At 44.3% G+C, this 27,283-nt stretch overlaps 1 protein-coding gene across 1 annotated transcript; it reads right to left on the reverse strand.

Annotated features, from left to right (window-relative positions):
* Positions 1–889: 889 nt before the first annotated feature.
* On the reverse strand, positions 890–21,459 carry tanc2a (tetratricopeptide repeat, ankyrin repeat and coiled-coil containing 2a). The gene is made up of 28 exons (XM_079565203.1): positions 21,384–21,459; positions 21,186–21,293; positions 16,713–16,852; positions 16,343–16,511; positions 15,903–16,226; positions 13,618–13,743; positions 13,285–13,551; positions 13,068–13,204; positions 11,791–12,022; positions 11,531–11,703; positions 11,368–11,448; positions 11,101–11,301; positions 10,604–10,738; positions 10,325–10,521; positions 10,047–10,155; positions 9,846–9,968; positions 9,627–9,764; positions 9,409–9,507; positions 6,623–6,814; positions 6,458–6,542; positions 5,958–6,091; positions 5,756–5,879; positions 5,496–5,671; positions 5,038–5,170; positions 4,857–4,948; positions 4,647–4,781; positions 4,168–4,268; positions 890–3,696 (listed from the first exon to the last, which is right to left on the reverse strand). The coding sequence occupies exons 1-28, from the start codon at positions 21,442–21,444 to the stop codon at positions 2,130–2,132; spliced, it is 5,559 nt and encodes a 1,852-aa protein (XP_079421329.1). The 5' UTR covers positions 21,445–21,459; the 3' UTR covers positions 890–2,129.
* Between the last annotated feature and the right edge of the window lie 5,824 nt (positions 21,460–27,283).

The following is a 27,283-nucleotide window of genomic DNA, read 5'->3' on the forward strand; positions in this document are numbered from 1 at the left end:
ATGTATATTTGATGTAAATGTATTCATGTTTTAATTTGTTGGTTGCTGTTGAAGTTGATACCTCAGTGCCTCTCTAGTCTCCTACCACACCACTATTGTCAACAGTGCATAAATATCGCAAAATTTACCATTATTTATGACTTAAAGCCACACTGCGGAACATTCCAGGTTAATGTTGCTTTGTCACAAAAGCAACTCAACTGATTCAAAACTCAAAAATGTGTTGCTGTGTGTGATAAAATAAACCTAGAGGACCTAATGTGTTCTAACCTAATATTTGACTACGAGGAGTGAAGTTACGCAACAACATATCCACAGAGATGGGAAATTTATATGGTGAAATGTAACGCAGCTTGTTTTTATTTGTAAACGCAAGCACACACTTGTTGGCATTTCAAAAGGAAACCAGACTCTGCTTTGTTGTTTCTGAGCCTGTTTGTGCCTGTGTCAAGAATACATCCCCAGTTTGCATACATGTAATTATAGTTTACTGACGTTCATGCAATTCACTGTATGAGGCCTCTGCATCAGAGTTGTTCAATGTCTTTGGCTTTATTTGTATTTATTTGTGTAATAATATAGCCTTTTTATTCAGAAAAAACATATGTTCAGTTGTTGGTCGCTTTCATTATGTCAAATCCCAATAAAGCAGCATTGTGTTAAAAAAATATATTGCATTTGTTGCTCAAAAACATGCGATTCTTTCTGCAATCGCGCTGACTAATCTTTTGGCCCAGTCAGATTCTAACAAGTAATAATCTACTGGTTTGAAATTTTACCCTGACTTTAAGATTATTAGCGTCTTTTTCTGACAATGACAGGTTTTTGCTCCTCATACCTGTAAAACAAAAGACAAAAATTTCACTCCAACACATTTTTTATAAGCTGAAGTCACTTTTTAATCTTTTTTTTTTTTTTTCAACAAGTCTTGGAACATCCAACATGCTAACAATGTGTCTTAGCAATGGCCTTTGCAACAGCATAACTGGTCACAACTCGATGCCTCCTCGCAACTTCATCCGCAGAGGGCAGTGGACGTTTGTACCGCGACAAAAGAACTCTTAGCGTTCATGTATAAAGACAAAAAAAACAAAACAAATAAATATAAAATTACAAAAGCAGGCATCTGTGCGGAGCATGTAGAAACAGTCCTCCGGGGGAGTGAAGTGAATTTGCACGGTCTCTATGGCAACACATGTAAAAGGCGTGGTTTAGCGAACTGTTGTGTTTTGCATAAAATTAGCGCAGCAACGTAGAAAAAGGTTGTAGTGTAAAAAAAACCTGAAGTGCAACATTTCTAAAAGGCTTTTGGACAGAAGCAGGTAATGAATGATCTTTGAATATTGTCTGTTTTGGGTACTGTTGAGAAAAAAAAGGACACACACACAAAGAAAGAAAGAAAAAAGGAAAGAAAGATAATATACATTACATTATAAGAAATTGTATTGTACAGTCAAATACATAACTTAAAAAGATAAATAACACTTATTTTTCTTGTATATACATAAGTCAGTGCTTTATTCAACAACTCCATTGTCCTCAAACATTATGGCTTGGGACTATAGACTATGGCTCGCAACGCCACGCAATGTTAGTCCACGTTTTTAATGCTTTATGACATAAAGCATTTCATTTATTAAAATGTGTATGTCTTAACAAAGCTCTATATCAGAAGGTAGCAGATGTTATTTCCATCTTCCTCCATAGTGACCCATTGTGCTTTGTCATACTATGTACTGTGCCATTCTCCAAGGTTAACAATTTCAATTCTTTGAGTGGCTGAAAGCATAATGAGTCGTTGTAAGCACCCAGACAATGTGTACATTTTGTTTCCAAAAACTAAAATGGCTGCACTTTGGTGGTAGGAGTCCCACGTTTTCTGAGAAGACTTTTCACAAATTAACATCATGGCAAACCCAACTGTGCTCCAACTTCCAACAAAATTAAAAACCTCTGTTTTTCGCCCTTTTTGTCCCACAACTTGTCACAAAAATGTCAAGAGAGACTCCACAATTATTGCATCTTTCCTTCAGACTCGCGTGCCATTTCTTCAGCACGTTGCATGAACTTGTAACTTTTGCCAGACCGTGTTCCTTTCCTTCACAAAGTTATATTATAGCTGTAGCTTTCTATACATTGGACTCCACAAAGGGTCTTTTTGGTTTGACAGGAGAGGTAGGGCCCATTTTCCGCTCAGCGGGCCTATCCGAGCAGCTGTGTATCACTGGCATAGTGCGGGCGAGCCTCACATCAACGTACGACGGATTCTGACTGACTATTTGGACTGAGCTTTCAACTTTTCCAGGCGTAACTTCGTAGTAGTCATTTTGGTTGTTGTAATAATGGCCGTTGTGCGCATTGTTATTACTACGGTTATGGTATGCAATAGACGAGGGGTATGGCTGAGTGGGAGGAGCTTTGCTGGGGGACGTGACCACAGTGTCCACGGAGGAGACGGCCCAGGAGCGTGATGGACTCACACATGAGGAAGAGGGTGGGGTTTGTTGCTGGTATTGCGGTTGTACCCTTGCATTCTTGTCCGAAATGCCCATAAAAGGAGTGTTCCTCGACGACGTACGCCCCGCCTCCCCGGGATAAGTACCACCTCCTATAATCCCCAGATCGGACTGAGGGTTCGAGCCTAAAAACAGATCATCGTGGTAGCTTCCTGTGAAAGCAGGCGGGTCTGGTGGTAAATCCACATGCTGGGCTGAGGCTGAAGTCCGGAAAGTGGATAAATTTGGCGGAGGCAGTTGCCCCGCGAGACTGCGCACATTGACGCTTTGAGAGTGGATCAGTGGCCTGTTTGAAGCGGCGGAAGAGGAGGAGGTTGGGTGCGCGCTGAGTGGCCGTCGTAGCCCCCCTTGGGAATGGTACTGGTAATCATTGTAAGAATCAGGCGGACACACGTTTGACGTTTCCGTCACTTCCATTGGGTAATACGCAGCTTTGGATTGGTTTCGACTGAACTGGCTACCTTGGCTGTAGCGATTCATCCCTCTTCCGTACGCTGTTGTGGGCCTGGGCTGGCAATCCACCTCATCTTGGTAAGACAAACCAGGCTGGAGTTGAAATCCTTCACCAAGCTCGGCTAATTCCTTGGGCAAATGGGCAAACTGGGAATAGGCAGAGCCCCCGAACACCATATTGGAGTGGGCCGCAGAGGTTGGCTGGCTCGTTCGGACTATTTGAGCCTTGGCCGGTTGGAGCCATTGGCCTTGGACTGTGTTTTGCTTCTGGAACGATCTCTGGCTCTGCAGATGCTGTTCCGGGTGGTGCATCGCTAACATCGACTGGGGCAGGCTTTCCGACATGGGGCTGACTCTTTGCTGGTGGACCGGGGAGGAGGCGGGGCTAAAGTGCCGGGCGTGGCTCGGGGAGGAAGGTGAGTGGGCGGGGCTCGAGACATGGTGGTACATATGAGTTGGAGATAACGAGTTCGGAGAAGGGCCTTGAGGGCTGCTGTGGCTGTTCAGGCTTTGCACCACCGCTTCAATGTGTTCTGTGTCTTCGTCGTCCTCATCTCTGGACACGTGCTGCTGATAAATGTGCTGTGGTGGGACAGCAGAGGGGTCCTGTTGCTGGGCAGCCTGGCGACACTCCTCTTTTACCCGGGACAGCAGTCTCTGGATCTCGCGGTTGGATGGACACAAGCGGCTGGCCTCTAACAGGTCCTCCAGCGCGGCGTGGTACAGCCTGAGTGTAGACAGAAAAGAAATGATGAGATAAAGACAAATGGCACATGATCAAAAGGCGATTGTAACCTTGTTACAAATATTATACACTGTGTAATACGAAGTTGCCTTAAAGCAGTGGTTACCTCAAGACAGGAGAGAGACAAGCTGAGACCCCAGTCCAAAAATACATTAAAAGTAAAGGCTCATAACCATCTAAATACAACATTAACATACTTTGGGGGGCTTCTGCACGTTCTCCTTTCCCAATCATATGATATTGTTTTCCCATTTAATTTCTCAAGTAATCATGTGACCCTCTGACAAGGCTTCCTTCCAGGTTGGGAACCACAGCCTAAAAGCAGCACTTTGATCATGTCCTTTTAAGGTAACAGATTATTCAGAAACATGTGCATAACGCAAAAAGCACAGTGGACTTTTTTTTTTACTGACAATTCAGGGTTTTATTTGTGCTTCATGTTGCCATAGTTACCTGCGGCTGCGCTTGGCCCGGGCTCTGGCGTAGAAAGCTTCATAAGATTTGGCTTTTAGATCCAGTGCTTTAGTGGCAAATTCCTCAGCCAGGCTGAAATCCTGAAGCAAGCAGAAGACAAATTAATCAGCAATGGTAAATATGTACTTTGCGGTGGAGATATTAGCAATGCTTAAGAGGTGGAACAGGAGTTATTGCCCTATTCATTGGATTTAATGTATATAATCACCTAATCTGAATTACAATAACTTTTGTCTAGATACTGTATGGCTGTGTGCTAATACTTTTCTGTTCACTTTGATTTTACGGTTTTCACCAATACATCAAAACTACAAGATAACCCGAACCCATCTGACTCAAGGAGTTATCGTTTACTGCAACAGCTTAATTCAGCTTTCAGTCTATTTGTCTGGTAAAGAAAATCTATTTTGTATCATCTTCCCGTAATGCAAATATAAACTCTAAAAAACAAGCCTTACGTTCATTTTGCGGCGACAGCGAGAGAGGTTGAGCAGAACGGAAACTCTGAGCTGTCGAAAAGTCTTCAACTCGTCACCCGGGAACTTCTGCAGAGCTGACTGGTACGAGACAACAGCCTCCTGCACGTTCCCTTGCTGAAAATACACCTTGATCAGAGACCGCAATGGTAAACTGAGGGGATAACTTTTGCGAGAAGCTCGCTGCTTTACTTTGTACAGTCGGTCGCCTTCTTGTATCAGTTTACTCAGCAGAACCATCAAAATATCAGGCTTCGATGTGGCCATGGCCCAGGTGGCAGGTCCTACACAAAGACAGAAGTACAGGGTAGTACAGGGAGACAAATTCAAGAAAGTATCCAAATCATATATTGTTAGTCTGTTGATTTAGCACCTATTTGTGCGCCTTTCTTGAGCAAAGCAATCACTGCTGAAGTGTTTCTGCAGCCGACAGCTCTGTCCAGAGGACGCATCCCGCTGCTGTCCACATGTTCCACCGATGCACCGTGATCCACCAAGTACTGCACCTGGAACGGATGATAATAATGTTAGATGCTAAATATGATTATTCTACTGCAGCTACTACTCATCAATCAGGCTAGTATCACTGTGAACGTTTTCTGTGCATGAAATGTAAGATCTCCTATCCGCCAGCAGATGGCAGCACATGCATGTAAACAGCACATGCTTGATCTGGTTTATGATCACCTTTTATGTTTTGAGGGTTAAGTAAAAATGTGCTGTACTATATTTTTCAAGGCAAGCAGAAACTAAAATGGTCTATGACTAAGCAGGTTTGCCCATACAACCAGACAAAGGGAATGAGCATGTTTTTAAATGTGCTGCACACACCACTTCAGGATCCCCGCAGAAAGCCGCCAGGTCCAGAGGGGTGCGCTCACTGCGGTCGGCGTGCGCGGTGTCTGCTCCTCTGTCCACCAGCTCTCTGACCAACGGCAAATGACCTTTAAGGCACGCCCAGCTCAGGGCCGTGAGACCCTCCCTGTCACAGAGGTCCAGAGACGCACCTGCACACGTCATTGTAAGTAATTGTAACATTTATTAGGTAGAAACGGACGATGGGGTGCAAGACATTGCACTCAGAAGTGTACCGTGATCGAGCAGCAGCTGTGCGGAGGACATGTGCCCCTCGGAGGAGGCGGTCATGAGCGCGGTGCGTCCCTGTTGGTCCACCATGTTGACCTCTGCTCCACAGCTCAGTAGCAGCTCCACCACCTGGACCAGAAAGACAGTGTGTCCTGTCTACACACTCACCAAAACAATCCTTACATGCTAAAATGCATTCTGCCTCACCTGCCAGTGGCCTCGTCTCACACTGCTGAACAGCGCAGCAGCCCCTCGTTTGTTGCTTTTCTCCACAGCAGCCCCCTGGTCCAGCAGCAGTCTGCACACTGCCAGTCTGCCACTGCCCGCTGCTGCTGTCAGTGCTAAAGAAAATACAAAGCACTTTAGACTCAAAAAGGTCCCAGTAACGATTTTTGTTACCCCCGCCTTAACCAAGTGCTTTTTCTGCAGTTCCACTTTACCCAAATCTAAAGATTTACAGCCTATAGGCCAGTGTAATGCCTCATTTGAAAGCTATCTAGAAGGATCTTTTTCTTCGCATTGTTGCCATGTAGCTTTTTTGTGTTTTCGTCACACATTTTTGTCAAGTTTTCCATGACCTTTTGACACTGTTTTCAAGAAGCTTTTAGATTTGGTAAAGGAGGAACTGGAGAAAATGTGATTGGTCATCCGTGGGTTAAGAGGTTAAAAATTACTGCTTTAAATTCTCTCTTCCATTTACACTATACCTGTCTCTCCCCACAGACTGTCGCACGTGTTGATCTCTGGCCTGTCCTCATCTTCTTCAGGCAGATCCAGCAGGAAAGACACAATCTACAAAGAGGCCTCCGTTAGAACACACTGGCATATACTGCTTTACCACACATTTCCCCGCTGCTTTTTCGACTGTGCACCTCAGCGTGTCCCATGCTGGCCCCTGCGATCAGAGCCTGTTGTAGGGCCTGGCCTCGGCTCGCCCCCCGCTGGCCGCAGCAGGTGGTGCAGTTCCAGTCGGCTGATTTGAGCAGAAAGTGCAGCACATCCAGACGTCCACGCTGCGCTGCGAGCACCAGCACACACCGGCCTGAGCTGTCCACATGGCCCACCTGAGAGACAGCAACGGGGCTCTGATTAGTCATAGGACGCTGTGCAAGTGCAGCCACCACTAATAGTTATCAAATACAGTATTATGCCTAAACAAGATTGAACCAGGAATAAACTGGATCTTAACTTAAAGGGACTATACGGGGTTTAAAAATGTTAAAACTATGTATTTTTCTCCCCCTACATGTTACAGCCATGTCCTAAGGTGTAGAATGAGCCCAGACCTGTTCACCACAACTGCCCTTAAAATCCTGCACTGTCACTCAAAAACGTATTGCTTCGGGTCCAAATTGCCGTCATGCACGAGCTTAAAGGTCCTATATCATGCAAAATCGACTTTTTGGAGCCTTTAGCCATGTTGTTATGCTATTTCCTTATTAAAAACACCCCCAAAGTGGTTTGTGGCTTCATTCACGCAGCTCTCAGTAATCCTCCTGAATCCTGCTCTCTGAGCAGCTGCTCCTCCCTCTCCTCGTGAACGACTGAGTGTTCAGTTGTGTCGTAACAGCGGAACGGAAGTGCTCGACGTCTGTAATGTAATGTGTTAATTCTATGCTTACGGCCTGATTTTAATTTGTAAAACAGCTTTTTCATTATTTCTGTCGTAAGAGAGAAACAAAGAGTAAAAAATGAACAAAAAAAAAAAAAAAGAAAAAAAAAGAAAAAAAAAGGATGTGCCCGAAGTGCTTCCAGGTCAGCTGTGGCCAAAACAAACACATCGGCTGTTTCTCAATTGCGAGGATCCGTCCTCCGTTTGGCCACTTCGTTGACGTCCTCGGTGGCGGCTCCTCCAAAACGGAGCGGAGTGTCCTCTCCCCGCCGCCTTTGAGCTCAAATGGAACGGCCTCCGGAGCGAGCGGCTGCGTCAGGTCACGTGTCAATCTATGCTCATTAAAACAACTGTTTTATGAATAACAGAGGCCAGGAAACTGTTTATGTGGAACAAAACTTTTTTTAAAGTGAGTTCAAACTAATAAAGTTTTGCGAGAAAAGAAAAAAGAAACTATGTTGCAGTGCATCATGGGTAATTTCAGCTCTCCGAGGCAGCGGAGGATCCACAGCTGTATCCTTCGTAAATGAGCCAAACGGAGGAATCGAGCTGCGAGGGGGCGAGTGGTCCAGGTGAAATGGAACACCACTTGGCGGCGCCGTGATGACGCGAATGACGTCCGAAGTGGTCGAGACGCCGAGGATCCTGGCAATTGGGAAACAGCCAGTGTGTCTGAACAGATCAGTCATGTTTGCGCTGCAGCTGTGAAGACGGAGCTCGTTACCTAGTACTCTGGACACCTGTTTTTTATTCTTAACTAACGATAATGTCACGGACGGAGAAAAAGAAGCGCGTTTGGCTACAAGGACGAGGAGTTTATTCAGCCTTTTTCAAGAAGAGGCCACTCAGCTGTTTTTTTCTCCGGGATTCAGCGACTATCACCAAAATATTGTTTTTCTGTGATTGTCACTGATGGATGTTTGGGGAACCTTCGCCAGAATCAAAGTGGATTAACTTTTATAACCAACGCGAGTTCCATAATGTAAACAGCGATGGAGCAGAGGGTGAGTCAATCCAAACGCGGGTTAGCTTGTGTGTTAGCATATTAGCTTGTGTGTTAGCCATTTATGAAGCTGTGTTGCAGATGTCAACTCCGTATAACTGCATCGTGAAGCAATTTCACTTCTTGCTGTTTATTTATATTTCGGTAAAGTTGTATGCGCGGAGAGAGGGGGCGGAGTTAACTGAATCGAAGCGTTGTGTCTTCCGGGTTTGAAAAATACCTCCAGAAAACACTTATATTTATCACAAAAATGAGTGCTCCATAATGGTAGAGGTACAATATATCATATAAATGCCTATACTTAACTTTGGAATGGCTAAAATAGCATGATATAGCCCCTTTAATGTAGAATTTGCAGTTACACGTATGACCTGAGGTGGCAGTAGTGAGTATAAAATGGCAAACTTGCATCTAGCCCCTTAAATTTATCAATCAGCATAATTTTAGGGTGCGGGCACTGCAAAATCATCCCTCAATGATCAGCCCTCATAAAGAGAGAACAAAGAGTAAGATGGGGCAAATGTGAACTGATTCTGGTGTAAGCGGAGTGCAGTTGTGTGCATCCACCAGGAATATAAATCATTTCCAGAAAAGGAATTGTAAGTATAAGTAACTTTAATGGGGAAAAGAAATCTAGTCCAGATAAATTCATTCACAGGTTTTTTTATTCTCCACTATAATTAGCTCCACTCATAAAGACTGGGCTTGAAATGTTGCACCGGCTTTCAGAGCTTTCAGTACAGCTATTTTCAATCTGACAAAAAAATGTATCACAAATCTGGCAGTAAATAATCGCAGTTAATCATGATTACTCACAAAATTACTAGGGATTATGAATGTGATGTCATAACATGGCCGGAGAGTTTCTCACTTTCGCATTTTTTTAACCCAATGCTTTAACGTGCTAATTTTCCCAGTCCGACTAAAAGGCATGTTTAATTACTCCTCGACTTGCACCTAGGCCTGTGCAGTCTGGTTAAGGAATGGGCGTGGCTACACAAAGGTTGTGTGAGACAAATCCATGGTAAGCAGAAAAGAGTTACCTTGGCTCGGTGCTGGCTCAGCATGGTCACAATATCCAAATGTCCAGCCGCTGCAGCAAAACCCAGTGGCGTTAGACCATCGTTAGACTGAGCATCCACCTGACAACAGGGAAGGGAAGACGGAATGTTAGTCATATGCCGTGAATATTAGAAAAGCAAATGTATTTATAGACCTTTCATAAACAACGATGGAATCAACCAGGTTTTGTATTGACTACCTGAACTCCGTGGTCCAGCAGCAGGGAGACGGCGTCCTTGTGTCCCAGATGAGCATGCACACACAACAAAGGGGCGTTGTTGAGGACATCCGTGCGGTAGTCCACGTCTGCCCCTGCTATGATAAGGAGGCGGCTAACCTGCGCAGAGTAACACCGACATTATAGAGATGAAGCTCTTCCCTGTGACCATGTGCTCTCTGGTTTTAATAAAAACATTACCTTAATGTTAGGCGTGTAGAGGTTTCGAAGTGAAGACAAAGCCGGGCTCAGACTGCCAGTGCTGTAGGAGAGCCACAGCCCCTGGAGTACTGAGGAGGAGACCCTGAGTTTCTTGCTAAGTCCCTGGGGAGGAATAATGGCCACAGTTATGGCAGGTGTGAGGCAGCGTGGATATATGGCTGTGAGCTTGTGTCTGTGAACCTTATAGATGTGGGCCTTTAGGATGTGGTGGCCCAGCTCCAGAGTCTGCTGACGGTTCAGTTTGCCATCTTGCCTGCACAGCCAAAAGGCCAGCAGAGTGTGGCCGCTCCTGAGCATGACCACAACAATGAACACACTACATTAACAACTGCATACAACACAATTCTTTCACACACTTGCTACATTACTCTTGAGGGCCAAGTTGACACAAATCAGTAAAATTGTATTGCATTTTTATTGAAGAGTTCTGCTACGATAGTCCCTGTGTTGTTGTGTACCTGGGGTCACAGAGGAAGCGGTCATCCTGCCCCTCCTCTCTCCACACCAACCACTCTCTGAAGGACGCGTGCTTCAGCATCCTGCTCCCATCACTCCTCCACAACAAGAAGGGAGAGAGTTGCTCCAGCCTCTGAGCAAACTCTGCCCAGGGCAGTGTCCCCCCATCCACCGCGCTCGCATTCACCGCCTCAAACAACTGCAACAGCCGAGGCAGAAGCCACACTTTAATATTACAAACATTACTTTTTGCAAAGGTCATTGAAGGCAGAGTGCGGTACCTGCTGGTCCGTCAGAGGGTGGAGGGAGGCGACGGTGACGTTGAGCAGAGGCAGAACTCTCTGGAAAGACGACTGGGTGGGGAATCTGATGTTCAGTTGCAGCAGATAAACTTCGGCCAGGCTCACGGGAACCACCTGCAGAATGAGTCAGTACAGTACAATCAGTATGTAAATTATGAATATGATTAAACTGATGTTAAACATTAGGAGTAAATATTAAATTAAGCTTATATTCACACTGAGCACAATATAACAGTTTGATTTACAGTTGGCAATGGCTTAGTTGGCAGAGACAGATCTAGTTTGTGTTGGTGAGACTGTGTAGAGGCAAACCAATTAAGAAAAGAATGAATAGCCTAAATGGACAAAATTTCAAAAGCTATGGAAATGCATTATAATTAAAATTGTAAAATACTTGAGTGTGTTTTATCTGACAAGCTCATTTGTTCTATTTGACAGGACTCTGGTTGGTCTGTTTCTCCCAGAGCCGTCCTCACCTTGAAGCTGGAGCTCTTGAGCACCAGGTAGCCCCCTTCGATCAGGTCCAGAGTCAGTTTGAGGTACAGGTAGGAGCCTCGGCTCAGGCTCTTGAGGTGGCTGATCAGCTTGGCCACAGCCATGTTGTCCAGACGACCATTACTCAGGGACACATTACTCTGTATCTCTGCACTGCCATGGATACGCTGCGTCAGGTAGCCCTGTGGAGAGGCCTATATCAGCAGCAGGTAAAGGTGTAATGATCAGACAGACGGCATCCATGTTACCTGCAGGTCCTGCTCGATGGCACTGTTCTCCTCCATCCTGTCCAGGGACACACGGTGGAACGGCAAGGAGTGTGTGATTTCCTACATAAAAATAACAGCATTTACTTGATGAAAACACTGAAATGACAGACATCTTTCAATACAAGACTGTGGCAGTATGTACCTGTTGTGCAGTGCGCACAGTAGTGATGACCTTTAGCCAAGGAGGGAACTTGGGAATGTGCCGGATGAGGAAGGAAGTCAGAGTGTCGCCGTAGTCCGGACGGTGAAACTCTGCTTCGTTTAACCCATCAATCAGGACAATCAGCCCTGTGCGCTCGGTTTGGATCTTCCTCTCTAGGAAGAAACACCTCAGGTTTACCATCATAACTTGAACATACAGTAAACATGCATCTACATCTAATGATTTGGTTGAGCATGTACCTCTGTAAAGTAGGTCAAGTGGCTCCAGTATTCCCTTCAGTAGAGCAGCGTTTGGGTCTTGAATGCAGGAGCGCAGACTGAGCATACTCTGGAGCTGTGGAGACTGGTGCAGCAGCTCCCGGTATGAAGACAGCTGAGGGCTGGAGCTGAGCATGGCGGCCATGTTGTGGACGAACTCGGGGACCAGGCAGGTGTAACAGTGGTCGGCCTGACAGAAGTGATAGGAGACCACCTGCACACAAGCCAGGGAAACAACTGTGTGACGGACAGATGCATGGAAGCGCATTTATATACAGTCTTAGACTATGTAACTATATAAGATCATATCCAGAAGAAAACCAGGTTATTAAGTGACTTTGCCACACATTATATACATTATTTTAGCTTATACCATGGTCTGGGTGAATACTCGATTCTGATTGGTTTGAGGGTGTAGGTTATTTAGGCCCCTAATGAACAGTTTCTGTTTGTGGGACCATGGCATAAGTGGGATAATGCACCCCATGGTGTCCATTATCAGAAATAACTGGACTTAGCGTCATCCAGACAGTTGCTACCGTGGAGTAGATGGAGCAACCGGTTCACGCCTCCACGTCGTTGTGTTATTTCTGATAATGGACGACTCGTCGGGCATTATCCTGACATGCTACACATAGTGAAAGAAACATTATCTCCATTACCAAGATAGTCACTCCACTCCGGAATGCAGCATAGTGTGAAAGTTTTGACACCCAAAAACTTTCTATGAATGTGAACAATTAGCAAAGTAATGGGACGATGAAGTGATGAGAAATTCCCATAACATAAAAATTTAAATCTGGTTTAATTTTAATATTTTAAGTCCATGTATTCCCCACAATATGGCAAGACTTGGTAAAGAACTAAGAACTAAGATTTCTATCAGGAGACTGTGAAGGCCAGGACAAAACATTCAGACTGCACCTCTTGATGTCATCCATCGTGGATTTTGAGGTGTGTTTCAGATCATTATCCATTTCTAGAAGTAATTTGCCTCATTAACTTTTTACCCAGATGGTGCTATGTTTTCCTCCAAAAAATTGTTAGAATTTAATTGAATCAATTCTTAGTTCTACCCAAAAGGAAGATCGAAATTAACCTAGGCACCCCACCCCATTGTATAAGCCCAAACCTGTGATCTTATTCAACACAAGTTTCTCACACAATACTGACATCATCCACCTACTTCAGCAAACATTTGTCTTATACCTTATAGGCCTCATTACAGAGTGTTGACTTTGGTGGAGCTGGGATCCTACCTGTCCTGCCAGCCTCCTCAAAGCCTCCTCTTGTCTCCTCCTCAGCTCCGGAGTCCCTGGGCAGCTCTCCTCTCGCCCTTCTTCCACTCCTTCCCCCCTTCCCATTGAATTGTGGGAAAATTGCGCACTTTCGGCATCTGAAGTCACATTATTCAAAAGTCACATTACAGTCAACATTGAGCGTATAGGTTACACAGACACAGCGCCTCCCACTCACGTTTTGGAGCACTGTGGTTACCAGCGGCGGTCGGCCACATGCGGTTCCCGTGACAACTGAGCGCCACGAGCCGCGAGATGATGGCGGTTTTGCCGAAGCCCATGTTGCCGACGATCACCACGCCGCGACTCGTTGCCGGATCGGCGCCGCGCAGACAGGCGTCGACTTCCTGGAAGAGCCACTCCCTCCCCGTGAACAACCAGTCGCCGGCCAGCCCGGGAATCTCGAAGTGGAAGGGCTTGAGGTTGAGGGATGGAGTGAAGCGCACTATGGAGACGAGTCCAGAATGTTAGAGTAGCTCAGCACCAGAATACATCCATGTGAGCGGCTTACCTCTGTGGTCCTGCTGACTTCGACTCCCAGAAGTCTGTCTGGGCATTCTGAGGGAGGACCTAGAGGGGGTATGTCTCTGCTGCTCATCCAGATACGCCAAGTCTTCAAGGTGGGCGGTGCTAGTGGCTGGAAAACAATAGGATCTGTAGTCATTTTCGTCAAAAGTGAACCAGTACCACTATTACAATGAATAATGTCGTCAAAAACGCGTTTAGAAGATTGAAAATGCCTGGATATGTGTGCAACAGTGGGTAGATAACATCACATAGAGGCTGCTGATCATTGACATTATTTTCTTGATTTTTCCATTGATTTGACCTTTATAGCCCTAGAATCGAGACCTTCTTGCTGTAAGGTGCCCCTACATTTACACATAAAGCAACTCTCACCTGGTAGACTAGGAACGTTTTAGAAAGCAGTTCATGCCTTTAATATAAAAAGAAGAATTAGTGGTTATTCTGAACAGAGGCTATAGGTATAGGATGAAGGTTTTAGCCAATTGTCAAAAACCCTAACACGCTTCAGTAGATTCCATTATGCCCACACCTGACCAGTTTTATTAGCTGTGACCTTGCGGCGTGTAAACAAAGCGGGCTAAAACAGGCTTTATCCGCTTCAATGCTTTACAAATTTAACAAGCTATAAAAGGACCAACGTTTGGAAGCACTTCCTTGGATCGCTGCGGGTTTGTTAACATGTTTGTACTCAACAGCTTTTACAACGACATGACACCTCAGGTCTGTGGCCAGTGAGAGTTTATGTGGCTAACTGTGCTATCAATACAGGAGACATTAGTAGAACATTTCTAAACACTGGCTATCTAAAATATATCTTCAGAGCTAGGAAAAAAGATTAAAGTAAGGCTCTTCAGTTCAAATAATCAAGTATATACTCTCAATATGCTCTGCCAAAATGTAGGCATCCCAAAAACCCTTTACTTCGAACCCAGTTTAACTGCTTACTAATCCTGCTCTGTGGAAAAAGCCAGGCTATTGGAATTGAAAACAAAGCTGTCGATTTTTTAGTAAACTCACCAACGTCTGCCTCCACACTCTAAATCCATTCTTGCTGAGAGTGGGATTACTGTGCCTTGTATCCTGTCTGTGCGTGTGTGAATTCTAACTAACGTCATACATGTCACTTCCTTCCTCTACACAGGGCTCATGGGTTTTTACTTTTATAAGAGCCAACACAAAAGAGGGAAGGGGCAACATTAAGCCAAGGGCAAATATCGGACAATTTTATGATATAGTGTCTGCCTCGCTGAATTAGATTGTGCTATGTTTAATAGCTAATGGAGTACAAGTCATAGATCCAGTAAAATGGATGTAAAAATGTACAGTGAAGTTGATAGTTTGACCTTTAAAAGAGAGGATTCTTGGCCTGAAGGCTTAAAGCATGAGGTCTATTCATTATTTTACAATTAATTACACAATCGTAATGTTTTATCACTGACAGATAGGAACAGCCTGACTATAAAAAGGGCAAAACTGCCTGTTTCACCCATTTCTACAATGTCTTAAAAGAAACAGCTGCCACATTAACACGTGAAATATGACCAGAGCCTGCTTGTACAGTGTAATACATGTTTTATGGCTGAGAGATGACACTACACAAAAACAACAAAAAAGTCTGTTCGCTCTGTTTGTTTGCTCTATTTTAGGGAACCGCTGGTCATTATCTGAAAATCCCTGCCCAGTGGGGAACAAAAAAATGATTTACGTAACAACGTTTGCAACCTTCTGTTAACAACTCAGCTTCTGTGCAAAAAAAATAATATTGTGGCATTATAACTTCACAATAAAATGCGATATGCAAAGAACAACAGGCGATGAAGTGGGCATGCTGTGTTCCTCTCCCTCACTGCGATTGCAACTAGCTTTATGTTTTTTCCTATAAACCAGATATCATTTGTTTTCCACCATTCTCTATTATTCAGGTAACGAGGAAGTGGTCTTGATTTCACCCTCACAAGGCACTGGAATCAAGAAGCTCAATCTTTTCAGTAATAAACATGAAAGATAGAGATACTTGGCAACAGAGTTTGCTCCTTCCCCGCAGCATGAGTTTCACATTGACAAGCGCTGAATTACACCAAATATATGGAAAATCAGAAGTGAATCATAGACCTTTCCCACTTTAATTAAAGCGATCTTGCTGACGGAGCGTTAGCCGCAGCTCAGTAAATCCTGTGATATGAACTAAGGAGCGTGCGCCGGCTGGAGTGACAGTGAGTGATGTGCTTTCCTTCCTAACAGGAAACACACACAGAGGGCACTTCTTACCGGCCACCGAGTTGGGCCGTGGCATGAGGTAGAGCGGGATGGAGTGGGTGGAGCCAGAGGAGCGGGAGAAGTCGTGCGCCCGGTCGGGGTGGAGCTTGTTGAGGCTGTAGGTGGAGGCGGACATGCCGTCTTCCGTCCGGTACAGGAAGCCGTTGTTCCCGCCCCTTGGTGCCATCATGCTGGACGAGGACGTAGAGGCCACCACCTGCCGCCCCCCGGCCTGATGCCAGAGGTTGAGGCTGCTGCCGTGGTAACCATCGGTGTGGTACTTGCCGCCGTCGTCACGCTCCACAGCTGACTCAGCGGAGTAGCTGGTCAATGTGGCTACGGGAGAAAAAAGACTTCAGATTTATCTACGAAATCCCTTAAAAATGTTGCTTCATACTGTCCACGGTAAACGCTTTGTGTTGTAATTTGTGTTACGGCTTCATTTTAGTCACCTATAATGCCACTGTCCCTGCTGTCCAGTGTGGAGGAGGGCGAGGTGATGGAGGCGTAGTTGGAAGGGGCATGCTTGTTGTTGTTGTTGCTCTCTCCACCAGCAGGGGGCTGCAGCGTGGAGCAGGGGGAGGTGCCGCTGCTGGCCAGGCTGGAGGACGGGGACATCCTCTGGGGAAAAGGCAGCAGACAGTGGATGTGATCAATCAATACGGAATAACAACGAGGTACAAGGAGGAGCACAATGGCCTGCTTTACAGCTTTAATCACTAGGTACACCATATTTAAATATAGCAGCAAAATAGTATTTAATGACGTCAAAAAAGCTCTTGTGCGTAAATGTGTTTTTAAGTGTAGGTAGTGTTGTAGCACCTGTTCATCCTCCTGAGGGTGGGATGAAGGCAATGACTCTCGAGCCACAATCTTATCCCCCAGTAAGAAGCCCAGCCTGGTCATCAACGCATCAGCTGCTTCATCGACCGAGGGCGGTGGTCCCAGCTCCTCCTCCTCACCTGGAAATAATCAGAAGAGATACTATATAAAAAGGAGGAGTTTGAACATACTGTATATGTAAGTATTTAGGTCTGAAAATACAGAAATGGACAGACGGGATCTCAACTCAGTCTGTCCATTTTTCAGTCACACTCCCAGGTTGTTCTGTAGGTTTATTTAAAAGTAACATTGTGTCTCGTCTCATATAGTTCATATCTGCTCATTTGCATCGTCCCACATTCAGAGGGTAATCGAAGAGGTGATTTTGGATGAGGACCTAACCAATTTAAACCTCATATTTAGCTGCCTTTAGTCAACATCTCCATGGTGACGAGCTGGAGGCATCCGCTCACAGGAAAGTGAAAAGTCTGGTCTGAGGAGAGGCGCTCACAACATACACAACACATTTACATATCTACAAAAAATATCTGTAATTAAATAAATCCTTGTATTTCATTCTAACTATTAGCTGAAATGTTACACGGTGTCGCTTTAAATAGTACTAGAATAAGAGGGTGTTCAAAACACAATATGGGCATTAAAACTAAATCACATTGGGGTGGGCAGGTTTGCTCAGTGGAGGGACGATTTTCTGCGTCGTCAGAAGACCAAGGGCATCACTTTCTACAAATGCCAGTGTTGTACATCATATATGGTCCAAATGGAAATTTTAAAGGGATTTACAGTATTTTTCACATTTCTACAGTACTTAAACCAGCATTTGATCTCTGATTTGTGTAATAACGTTCGTCAAAATCATCTTGAGGGCCAGAGGTTCTATGATGGAGGATGGGGCCTGACGTTGCATACCCCTGGCCTACATAAATGAGTATTGTCACAACAATGCTTCAAGTTGTAATTCAGTAAAAATCATCGCCTTACCAAAAAACTTGATGCAATTGCTTTGATGTTTTCCCATTTTTAGCACAGCGTTCAGACATCTTGAGAAAAATGTCTTGTGAAGAAAAAGCTTTGAACCGTAACTTTGATTGAACTATTTCTGCCTCCGTCCTCACTCCTCACGAGCTTCAGATGACGCCCTTTTATCAGTTGCCATGGTTACTCAAAACTCCACCTTCCTATTCTGTGAAAGTAAAGCTATCCAGCGGGGGTCGAAAAACAGGAACAAAATCATCACGCCAAACCGATAGAAGTGGAACAAACGCGAACGCGGTCGGTAACTAACGCGAAGCCCAGTGGAGCGGCAGTCTGATTGATCTCTGCATTAATATATTCACAATCATGACCTAAATATGCCAAGTATAGACACACGCTGGCGCACGCAGAAGCCACAGCCACAGCATGAAAGCTCATATTCTGTGTCTCTGTAATTACAGCTATGAACTGCTGACTGTTGGACCCGGAGCCGGAGCAGTAGCATCCCAGTGAAAAACCAGGCGGACAAAAAGAAGGGGAGAAACTATGTGCTCCCAAACATGCAGGCGTGCGGTCAGCCAATGACAGGGTGTGCAGGCCGTTTATAGTCGGACCCAGATCAAGTGGAAGGATCAGAGACAGACAGCAGACATCCATTTTGGTTCTTTAGCTGTATTCCATCACTCGTTCCCATTGTTTGTTTTAGCTTTTTTACACGGCACTGTGGCACTATAAAAACGTGTTTCTTGGCTTTGAGAGAATTGGCTTTCAAAATTCTAACTTTGTTGTTGTTCTTAATATACAAACCATGTATGGGTGAACTAGCAGATCATCCAAGCAGATCATGGATAGTCTTTCTTATTCAGTTCTGTTCAATATAATTTAATGGATGCTCTGATGCTTCCTGTTCCTTGCAGTCAAACATGAGTTAACTACGTGCTGTATGAAATCATAAAAACAACATTCAGGGTCATTGGGAGCACGGCACATACTCGTGAGAATTAGTACATTGGTGTACAACATTTTTCCACTGTTTAATTGTATAATTTATTTGTAAAGCTGAATTGTCTATTGTCTAGTTAGAGATTCATGTGGTCAAAGGCGATGTCCTCTTGGTTTTTTAAAGGGCCACATGTCACTCGGAAGGACACACCTTACAACAAAAATGGATCAATACTAAGCAATAAATTGACTGTAGTATCAAGGCCACAGATATGTGACGGGCAAGACAAATGGCTTTTTCATTGGCGGGTCTCAGGTTGATTTGATGCTGTGACAACTGCGCAAGTCACACCATAAAACAAAGGAGCTCTTACTGGAGCACAGTGTCCGTGCCGGGCTGGACAGTTGAGGCGGTGTGGAGTTAATCGAACTGACAATACTGGTTAACAGCTTTAATGCATTCAATTTTCAAAGAGTCAAGTAAATGCAATTCAATATTTGCTCAAATAATAATAAGTTATGCTATAAACCTGGAGGCGCTCAGTAACGCTCTCCGTGAGCACAGACCTCCATCATGACAAGCAAACCTCGCTACTGGCCCCTTGTGACTGGAGTTAGAACTACAGGATTCTAATAGTTTACAAAAGGTTGGTCCTCCAGCCAGGTGATTCTTTCTGACCATCAGCCTGGCTCCATATGTGGAGATGGGTCCCCGGGCGCTGCACTGCAGTCGCCCACTGCTCCTGACGGGTCGCCCCAGGGGCATCGAAGGATGGGTCAAATGCAGAGGACAAATTTGTCTCCGTGGACAATAAAGTACACCTTAACTTAGTCTTCTATACCCAGGATAAAAAATGCGTTAATTGCTAAGCCCCACCTTCCTCCTCTGTTCTTCCTCTTCCTCCTCTTACAGATGTATTGCTAGTGCATTCTAGCCAGTCCCGTCGCAGATCTGGGCTCTCGTCGTGTGACAAACAGCAGCAGACGTAGAACAGCAGGCATTGAAGAAGAGAGCAAACATGGCCGACAACGTGCGCCGCCATCGCATCCTCGCAGCATCCGCAGTTTTCTTCCCGTCTCCGCAGACGGCGCGATGATGAACAGTCTGGTCGGCATAATTTCACTCTTGAACGTGCGCAAGTCTTTAAAATTGCTGCTGTGCAGTCCATTTTGGAAAATTAGCTGACAAGTGTTAGTGTTTTTTGGGGGGCAGATACAAAGTATGCAAAGTTTTCAGGATGCTTTTGCATACATTTGTACTCTGCTAGCAACCAGTTCAAACGTTGTTTTCTTCTCCTTGGTCTAGAGCTCCTCCTTTTTGAAGGTACAAAGGATCAGGGGAGTAGATTAGGGAGGCAGGAATGTGATAAAGCACAAAAAAGCCTCCAAAGAAAGCAAAAGCAGAAAGATTAGATACAGTGGGAAGTACAGCAAAGAAACTTCCCAAAGACTGGTTACTGCTGCATTTAAAATGGCTCTGAACTCACTGGCAAATCCATTTACTGCAGCTCTGACCACAACTCACGGCATACAGTTGATGTAGCTCCTGTTAGCCAAAAATCCCTCTTCATTCAGGTAAGCCCCAGTTCAAAACTTGCAAAAGAATAGAAAGACTGGTGTGCATGTTTTAAAAGTGTCATCAAGCCCAAAAGATGACGTCCAAGTGGGTTTGAAGTACGAAAAAAACAATTCCAGAGGATTGAAAAAGTTTTTCTCTCAACAGCAGGACCTCCATATCTGGGCTGAAAGGCGACCTCCCTCGTCTGACTGCCCCGCAAATCAAAAGTCCCCTCCTCCAACCCCAACTGCACTGCACACGCACACATGCAGCGAGGGGGACGGACCACGGGAGGAGCTACCCTGTGCAATCTGCTACATGTCGAGGCATTCGAGGAAAGGTTTACAGAGAAAGAGGGGACCAAAAGGAGGTCAGCAGAGGGAGAATCCTGACAAAAGACAGATAGCCTAATAGCTTAGCGATAGTTTGTACTGAAACTTTGGAAAAATAAAAAAGTGAATTCCGTCAGGCTCCGAGTGAGTGACAGGTTGGTGTAGCCAATCACAGTAAAGAGTGAACTTTCAAATGCAGCAAAAAGCTTTAGCTATCTCTTACAGACAATGCAAAGGGGCCAAGTGCATGACATGTGTCTTGCCCAAGAACACAACAGCATTACACACACAAAAAAAGCTCGTGTTTTGACAGAGAGAACTATGGGGGAGACCCAGGGAAAGACTGCACATGTTAGTGTTTAGGAGAAGTGTGTCAGCTCAACCCTGGGGAGGAGGCAGAGGAGGAGTTCCAGAGGAGAGCAGGAGTTACCATAGGCTTAGGTTACATTTGTGTGTCTCTCTTTCTCTCTCTCTCCACACATGATCCGACGAGTGGTCAGGGGTCATCAGTTCTAACCCTCTTCATAAAACAGGAGCCAGCAGCCACAGCCAACAACATGTTTAGTTAAGAATCACGCATACATTTAAAGTACATCACTGGCCCTTGACGGCGCTGTGTGTGTTGTGGCGGGATGGCCCTCATACCTGGTCTCTTGGGCAGCCGTAGATTGAGAAGAGGAGAAGATGGCAGTGACCGAGTGAATCCCTCCATTATCCGTACGTCTGATCCGTCAGACTCGATGCTACTGCCGCCTAACAAACACATGGTACACGTTACGTCAAAAAAAAATTCAAAAGTAAAAACTTTGGAAAATATGGGGAAAATAAAGTTTATGTACTCACCACTGGTCGTGTTCTTGCGGCCCCGGCCTCCAAGGAGCATCTTCAGACTGTTTCGGAACATGGTTGGACACTTCTGGAATATAAAAAATATTATACTTACTTTTACTTATCTATTTAAAAGGGAAAATTTACCTTCAGAAACAAATGTTAGTGTGCCGGAATTACCCATAAGGTTATTTTGGATCTTCTGTCCCTGGACAACAAGACAAGACTCAGCTTAAACAGCAACAAATGCAACCCTCACTCCAGGATTTAATGTCAACTTTCAAAGGAGCAGAAAGAATATCGTGATATGAATGTTTTTGGCATATCACCCGCCACTAAATACAAATATTGATATTTCATTATAAGACTGGGCTTTCGCCTTACTGAGTACATTGGACCGGCCATAATCCTAAAAAGTCAAGTCGGCCTTTGATGGACAAGAGCTTAGCTAAGATCTGGCTCTTATCCAGTGGTTTGGACACACAGTTCTGTCATCACTGATCACTCATATGCATATGTGGTCCAAACGCTGGCATTTTGCCACTTTTTCATTCCCAAAATGACACTCAAGTGAGAGTAGCAGCATAAGGTGAAACAGGGTAAAATACTGAGGGAAAGTAGTCGGTAACCCAGTGAAGCAAGCTCTTTGGACCAAATACAACAGCCACCAAATCAGGCAGAACTTGTAATTGTAAACTATCTTGTAGGTATTGAAGAATTCTAGTTAACGTTTCCAATATAAATTTGTGTATGGTCAGATTAGGCTCTGTCTTTTTTTTACTTCAATTGCAGAGGATTGGCTCTTTGTATTGTTTACTATGGACTTGAAAAGAGCAGCACAGTGCCATACCGAAAAACCAACAAGTACACAATGTAAGCTGTTTTCCCTGAAGTGCTGCTGGTATTTTATGAGAGCGGAAGGACTAATCCCAGTCTTGTTTGTATAAACCATTCACAGTTGTCTTCAGCAGCTCCGGGCCAAAGCAATTGCAAAGCCTCATAAAGAAGCTACTGGTGGAACATTTGAACGGAACCCTGATATTAAAAGGGTGAAGAGGGGGTGAGAGGAAAAACAGGCCTGGAAAATAGAATTTTGTGTGCTAGTGTTGGTTCAATGGGAGGCCAAAAATGTGACATGTAGGTGCATATTTAGTCCCGTGTTGCTTCACTGGTTCACACAATCAAAGTTTGACGCTGTTGGGTTCTGGGTTTGACTTTTTCTGTGCAGAGTTTGTCTCCTTGGGTCTTCGTAGTTTCCTTTGGACACTCAGATGTCCCCTAGCACTAAAAATACTCACAGAACTTTCTCCAAGAGGACTAAATTATTATAGTGTCCAAATGCAACATTTGTCTTTGAAAAGAAGTATATAGAAGCGTTTCTTGTCCAGTGAAGTTCTTTTGCTGGTAGCATTTAAAGTGTGAAGAAAGAAAGAGAAAGAAGATCGCCCTCTGTGACATTGGAGTCCAAATGTTTTTGTCATTTTGCCAATCACAGCCACTGTGGTCTGCGGTTGATAAACATGCTCAAGACGTAACTGCTGAAATGTTCACATTGCCTGAGCTATAGTCTAACTGGTGTCCACCAGGCAGTTAACCAGCTGGACCAAGACGCAAAACCATTAAGAGTTATTTAACATGCATGGTGAGCTACAGCAGGATGATCCAGACACTAGAATCTGACCATTTCCAGCCGCAGCGCAGGCTTTTCTCTCCTGATCAGCCCTGAGCGGAGCCTGACGTGTGTTTGATGAGTGTGGTTGTCTCAGCCACACCACATGCATGTTTATGAGCTGACTCGGCACAATCTCTCATTTGTCCCAGTGGCGGCGGAGTGGAATTATGGCTCTCTCTGTCACATACACCATCCCCCTCCTTCGACTACAGCATGACTTTTGAACACACCCTACATGTAGTGATGCCATTGCTAAGCAACCAGCTGCCGTTGCTTAGCAATGCATTAATGAGGAAAATATTAGAAGCTAACCCCGTTCACCTGCAGCCACTGTATGATTCTCCCAGAGGAGTTAAGCATGTCATAAGTTGCCCAAATGGGAAAAACAATATGTGGTCCCTAAAGAAAAATATGCTTCTTCCAAAACATGCAGGACTTTTTTGATCAGTCCATACTCACTACCACTGGAAAATGCATCTAACTCGATGCTTTTATGTGAACAATAACTGCAATGGTATATTATTGTGGAGTGCACAACAGACATTAAAAGCCTGAAATTGAAACCTGTTATTATGGATGTTACTGTTTCTTGCTGGTTAAAGATGCAGAGTGATACAAAACGTGCCCTTGGCTTTAGTGCTGGAGGCAGTTGTTGATATTTAAATCAGTACAAAGACCAATTAAAATGTAAACTGTCTGCCCCGCCTCTTCCAGTGGGAGGCTGACTGAATGTGAATTTTGTGTGAAAGCGTGTGTCTGTGTTTACAATAAGACGATCTGGGCAGTGAACAGATGGCAGATTAAATGGTGCAGGCAGTCACTGCCTCCTACTCATTTGCACATGCTAATGTCAACACATGCATGTGATGCGCAAATACGCGCTGACTTCATATTTTCAATCATGCTTTCTTTCAAAGTGGACGGCAGATGTGATCCCACTTTCAACAGCACCGTTTGCTTCTTGATTTGTTGTTGTGTGTAATTTCACACAGAGAAGAAATAAATGACAGATTCAAAGTTTTCTGAATCTATGTCCAACAGGATAATAACTATAATACTGGCTCTTGTCTGGAAGTTTTTAGGTTTGCCAATATTAATGTACAAGTCATACATCTCTGTTTTTAATAATCTCAATATGGAAGAATAACTTTGACAGCCATTTCTCTCAGCAAAGTGCATAAATCTAATACAGGGATAGAGGATAATTACTAACCAAGAAATTACAAGAGAAAGTTATGTAGTTTAGCTCAACAACACATTGCTGTACTGCGGCAAATGAAAGCACACAAAAAAATCTGAATAATTTCTTTTCCTCAGTCACATGTATAATAGAGCAGTCATTCATCATAATGGTGTTTGGCCACGTTTTCAACCAATTTTGAAGATAAAGTCCGGACCATTTTCTTTCCAATCTTGTCCCAAAAGTTGCTTAACGTTCTTTCTCCTCTGAAACTCTGATGTTTTATCCATATATGCCATAATCCTCCATTCACCTCCGCCTCAGCTTAATTAAGTCCATTACTCTGGAGCAGCGGAGCAGAAAATCACTGCTCCGCACCTCGCTCCTGAAGTGTGCAGAATAATTGTGTCTGTCTGCCACAAAGAGACTGCACTTAATGAACACGTCTCTGTGACCGGACCGTTTCGAGAGGATTTTGGAGCTTCTGTCCCCCTCTACTGACCGACTGCCATTACTCACAAATGCTTTAGTCAGGCCCATTCAACTTGATCCATTTAGTACAAGTCTGCAAACAAGTGATTCATGCACCGCAACAGACTCCATTTTTGGATTTTCCCGCACAAAAGGCAACAAAAGATGCTATTATCCCATTTTTTTTAAGACCAGACAACAAGCGCACTGTTCTTGGATGGTTACACATGAATGACTGTTTTATCACAACTGAGCCATAGAAAGGGGACAAGTCATTCATTGTGGCTCCGTGACACAGTGGCCTGGTTTTATGTTCTTACAGGGTTGGTCATTTACAGCTGAAGACAGTGCTACAGCCTTTTTGTGCAAACAACTGAGAAATCATGTCATGTCCATTTGGGATAGTCACTTTCAAAACAGTGTTTGCTGCATAGACTTTAACAACTGCGGGTCACAGCGTTCTCAAATTCATTGCACAGTCGACTAGTGCTAGAGTAGACGTTGTGTTATTATTAGAGGTCGACTGATATATTGGCCTGCCGATATTTGGGGATATTACAATATCAGCCGATCAGTGCTGAAAAAAGCCTATATCTCCGGGACCGAAAGTGAAAGAGTTGTTTTGCATTGGAAAGAGCGAAGTCAGGGCTTTAAAATGAGTCCTCCCACCACTCGGACATGCTCATGTCATTTTGAAGTACAGAACCCGGCATTTTAATCGTCACGCAAAATGCTGCAGCTAGTAACAGTATGCTAATTCTAACGGCAGCATGCTAATGCTAATGGACACTAATCAAAGCTGGGACAGCAACTATGACTGAATCAACTTAAAGGGGCTAGATGCAAGTTAGTCATTTTATGCTCACTACTGCCACCTCAGGTCTTATGCGTAACTGCAGCTTCTATATTAAAGAGGGAGTATTATGCTTTTCTCAATCACATAGCACCAGTCTATATCACACTACAATGATGACGAAACCTTCTGTTGGTCTGTAAATGCAGTAAATTAGAACAACTGCCTTGTATAAAATTGCTCTCTCAAAATGGCTGTAGTGAATGTCTTGAAATAGGCCTCTGTCTCTTTAAGAACCCCTGACCCTTTCAGACACGCCCCCTCCACACGCTGTCTGTGGCATCAGTGGGGAGGGGGTTCTGCTGAGGAGCAGTGGTTGGTTACTCGGCTGGTGACGAATGCTCGGAGGCGTCTCCAGGAGGTGGGGGCGTTCCTAGGAGGACTCAGGCAAACCTATCCCTAAAATGGCTGTCATCAGAGTTTTTACAGATTACTCAAAAATACGTGAATGTGCCAAGGCAACACTTCAGGCATGTTTTTAATGAGGGAATGACATAATAACATGATGTAAAGCTTGAAAAAGTCGATTTTGCATAATACCCCCCCTTTAAGCTTGTGCATGACGGCACTTCGGACCCGAATTTCTGAGCGATAGTGCAGGATTTTAGAGGCAGTTGTGGTGAACAGGTCTGAGCTCATTCTACACATTAGGACATGGCTGGAACATGTAGGGGGATACTTAGTTTTAACATTTTTAAACACTGTATAGTCCCTTTAAGTAATAAAATAAAATCAGCCACTGCTGGAGTGGTCGAGTATTTATGTTTTTACAGGATTATAGACTATTTAGAAAAAGTGGCCAAAAAATATTGGCTAAGCAAATCAACATCGGCCAAGAGAAATCCCCAAAAATTGGCATCGGCTTTAGAAAAACCCATATCGACCTTATTATCAGCTGCTGATAGCTACCTTAAATTATGTAAAATTGACAGCACTTTGGCAATATAATTTTAACATGTATCTCTGAAAATGCAAACTAGTCAATCCTCTTCGATGGTTCCTCTTCAAATGTGGCTGCTAACCACAAGAACAATGCAACACCAAGCATTTCCATCATTTGCGTCAATCACTTCAGACATTAGATTTTTGGCGGATTCAAAATAAGCAACGAGAAACACCGGGTAAACAAATGTCATCAAATTTTACATTTCAGTCCAAGTCCAATCAGGATTTGTTTGGATTTACAAAAAAAAAAAAAAATCATAATCCTCGTCTGAGAAAGCGCACCCCCCCCAAAAAAGATTGTATTTGTTGACATCAGCTAGCTTAGCCTCGCCTGTGTGTATACTATGTGTGTCAGTGTGCTAATCCTCCACGACAAGTGAGCAGAAATGATGGGATTGAGTCTAAAAAAACTGAGGCTGTGTCATGTACGTCCGAACACACTTGAGTGAAAGCGCGGCATCGGTGTGACAGCAAAACGTCTCCGGGAGGAAACCGGTGTATTCAGTGTAAATGAGACGGACAGTTTGAGTGCTTTGTAGCTGCATAATTCATCGTAATCGAATCAAGATCGCCGTTTTAATGGTTGCATCTGGACAATTACAAATTATTTAAGAACGATATCCTTCGTAAGCAAGAAAATGTTCCGTTTTCTTGGGGTCTCTTCTTTAAAACCTGCTAACCACCTCGGCTAACGTGTGCAGAAGTGCATACTGTAGCAACTAGAGAGGGTATACACATGACATGACATTCCACAGTGAGTGAATGAATGGCAGTCCGTTTGAGTGGCAGTGTTT

This window comes from Gobius niger (assembly GCF_951799975.1).
Source record: "Gobius niger genome assembly, chromosome: 10".
Taxonomy (NCBI): domain Eukaryota; kingdom Metazoa; phylum Chordata; class Actinopteri; order Gobiiformes; family Gobiidae; genus Gobius; species Gobius niger.

Bases quoted from the DNA above. Each gene is read 5' to 3' on its own strand.
- tanc2a (XM_079565203.1), bottom strand. From the start codon at position 21,444: ATGTTCCGAAACAGTCTGAAGATGCTCCTTGGAGGCCGGGGCCGCAAG. The intron at 9,969-10,046 runs GTTCACAGACAC...ATTCCTCCCCAG, and splicing joins TAAAGGCCCACATCTATAAG to GGACTTAGCAAGAAACTCAG. The intron at 6,815-9,408 runs GTAACTCTTTTC...GCTGTCTCTCAG, and splicing joins TGAGCCAGCACCGAGCCAAG to GTGGGCCATGTGGACAGCTC.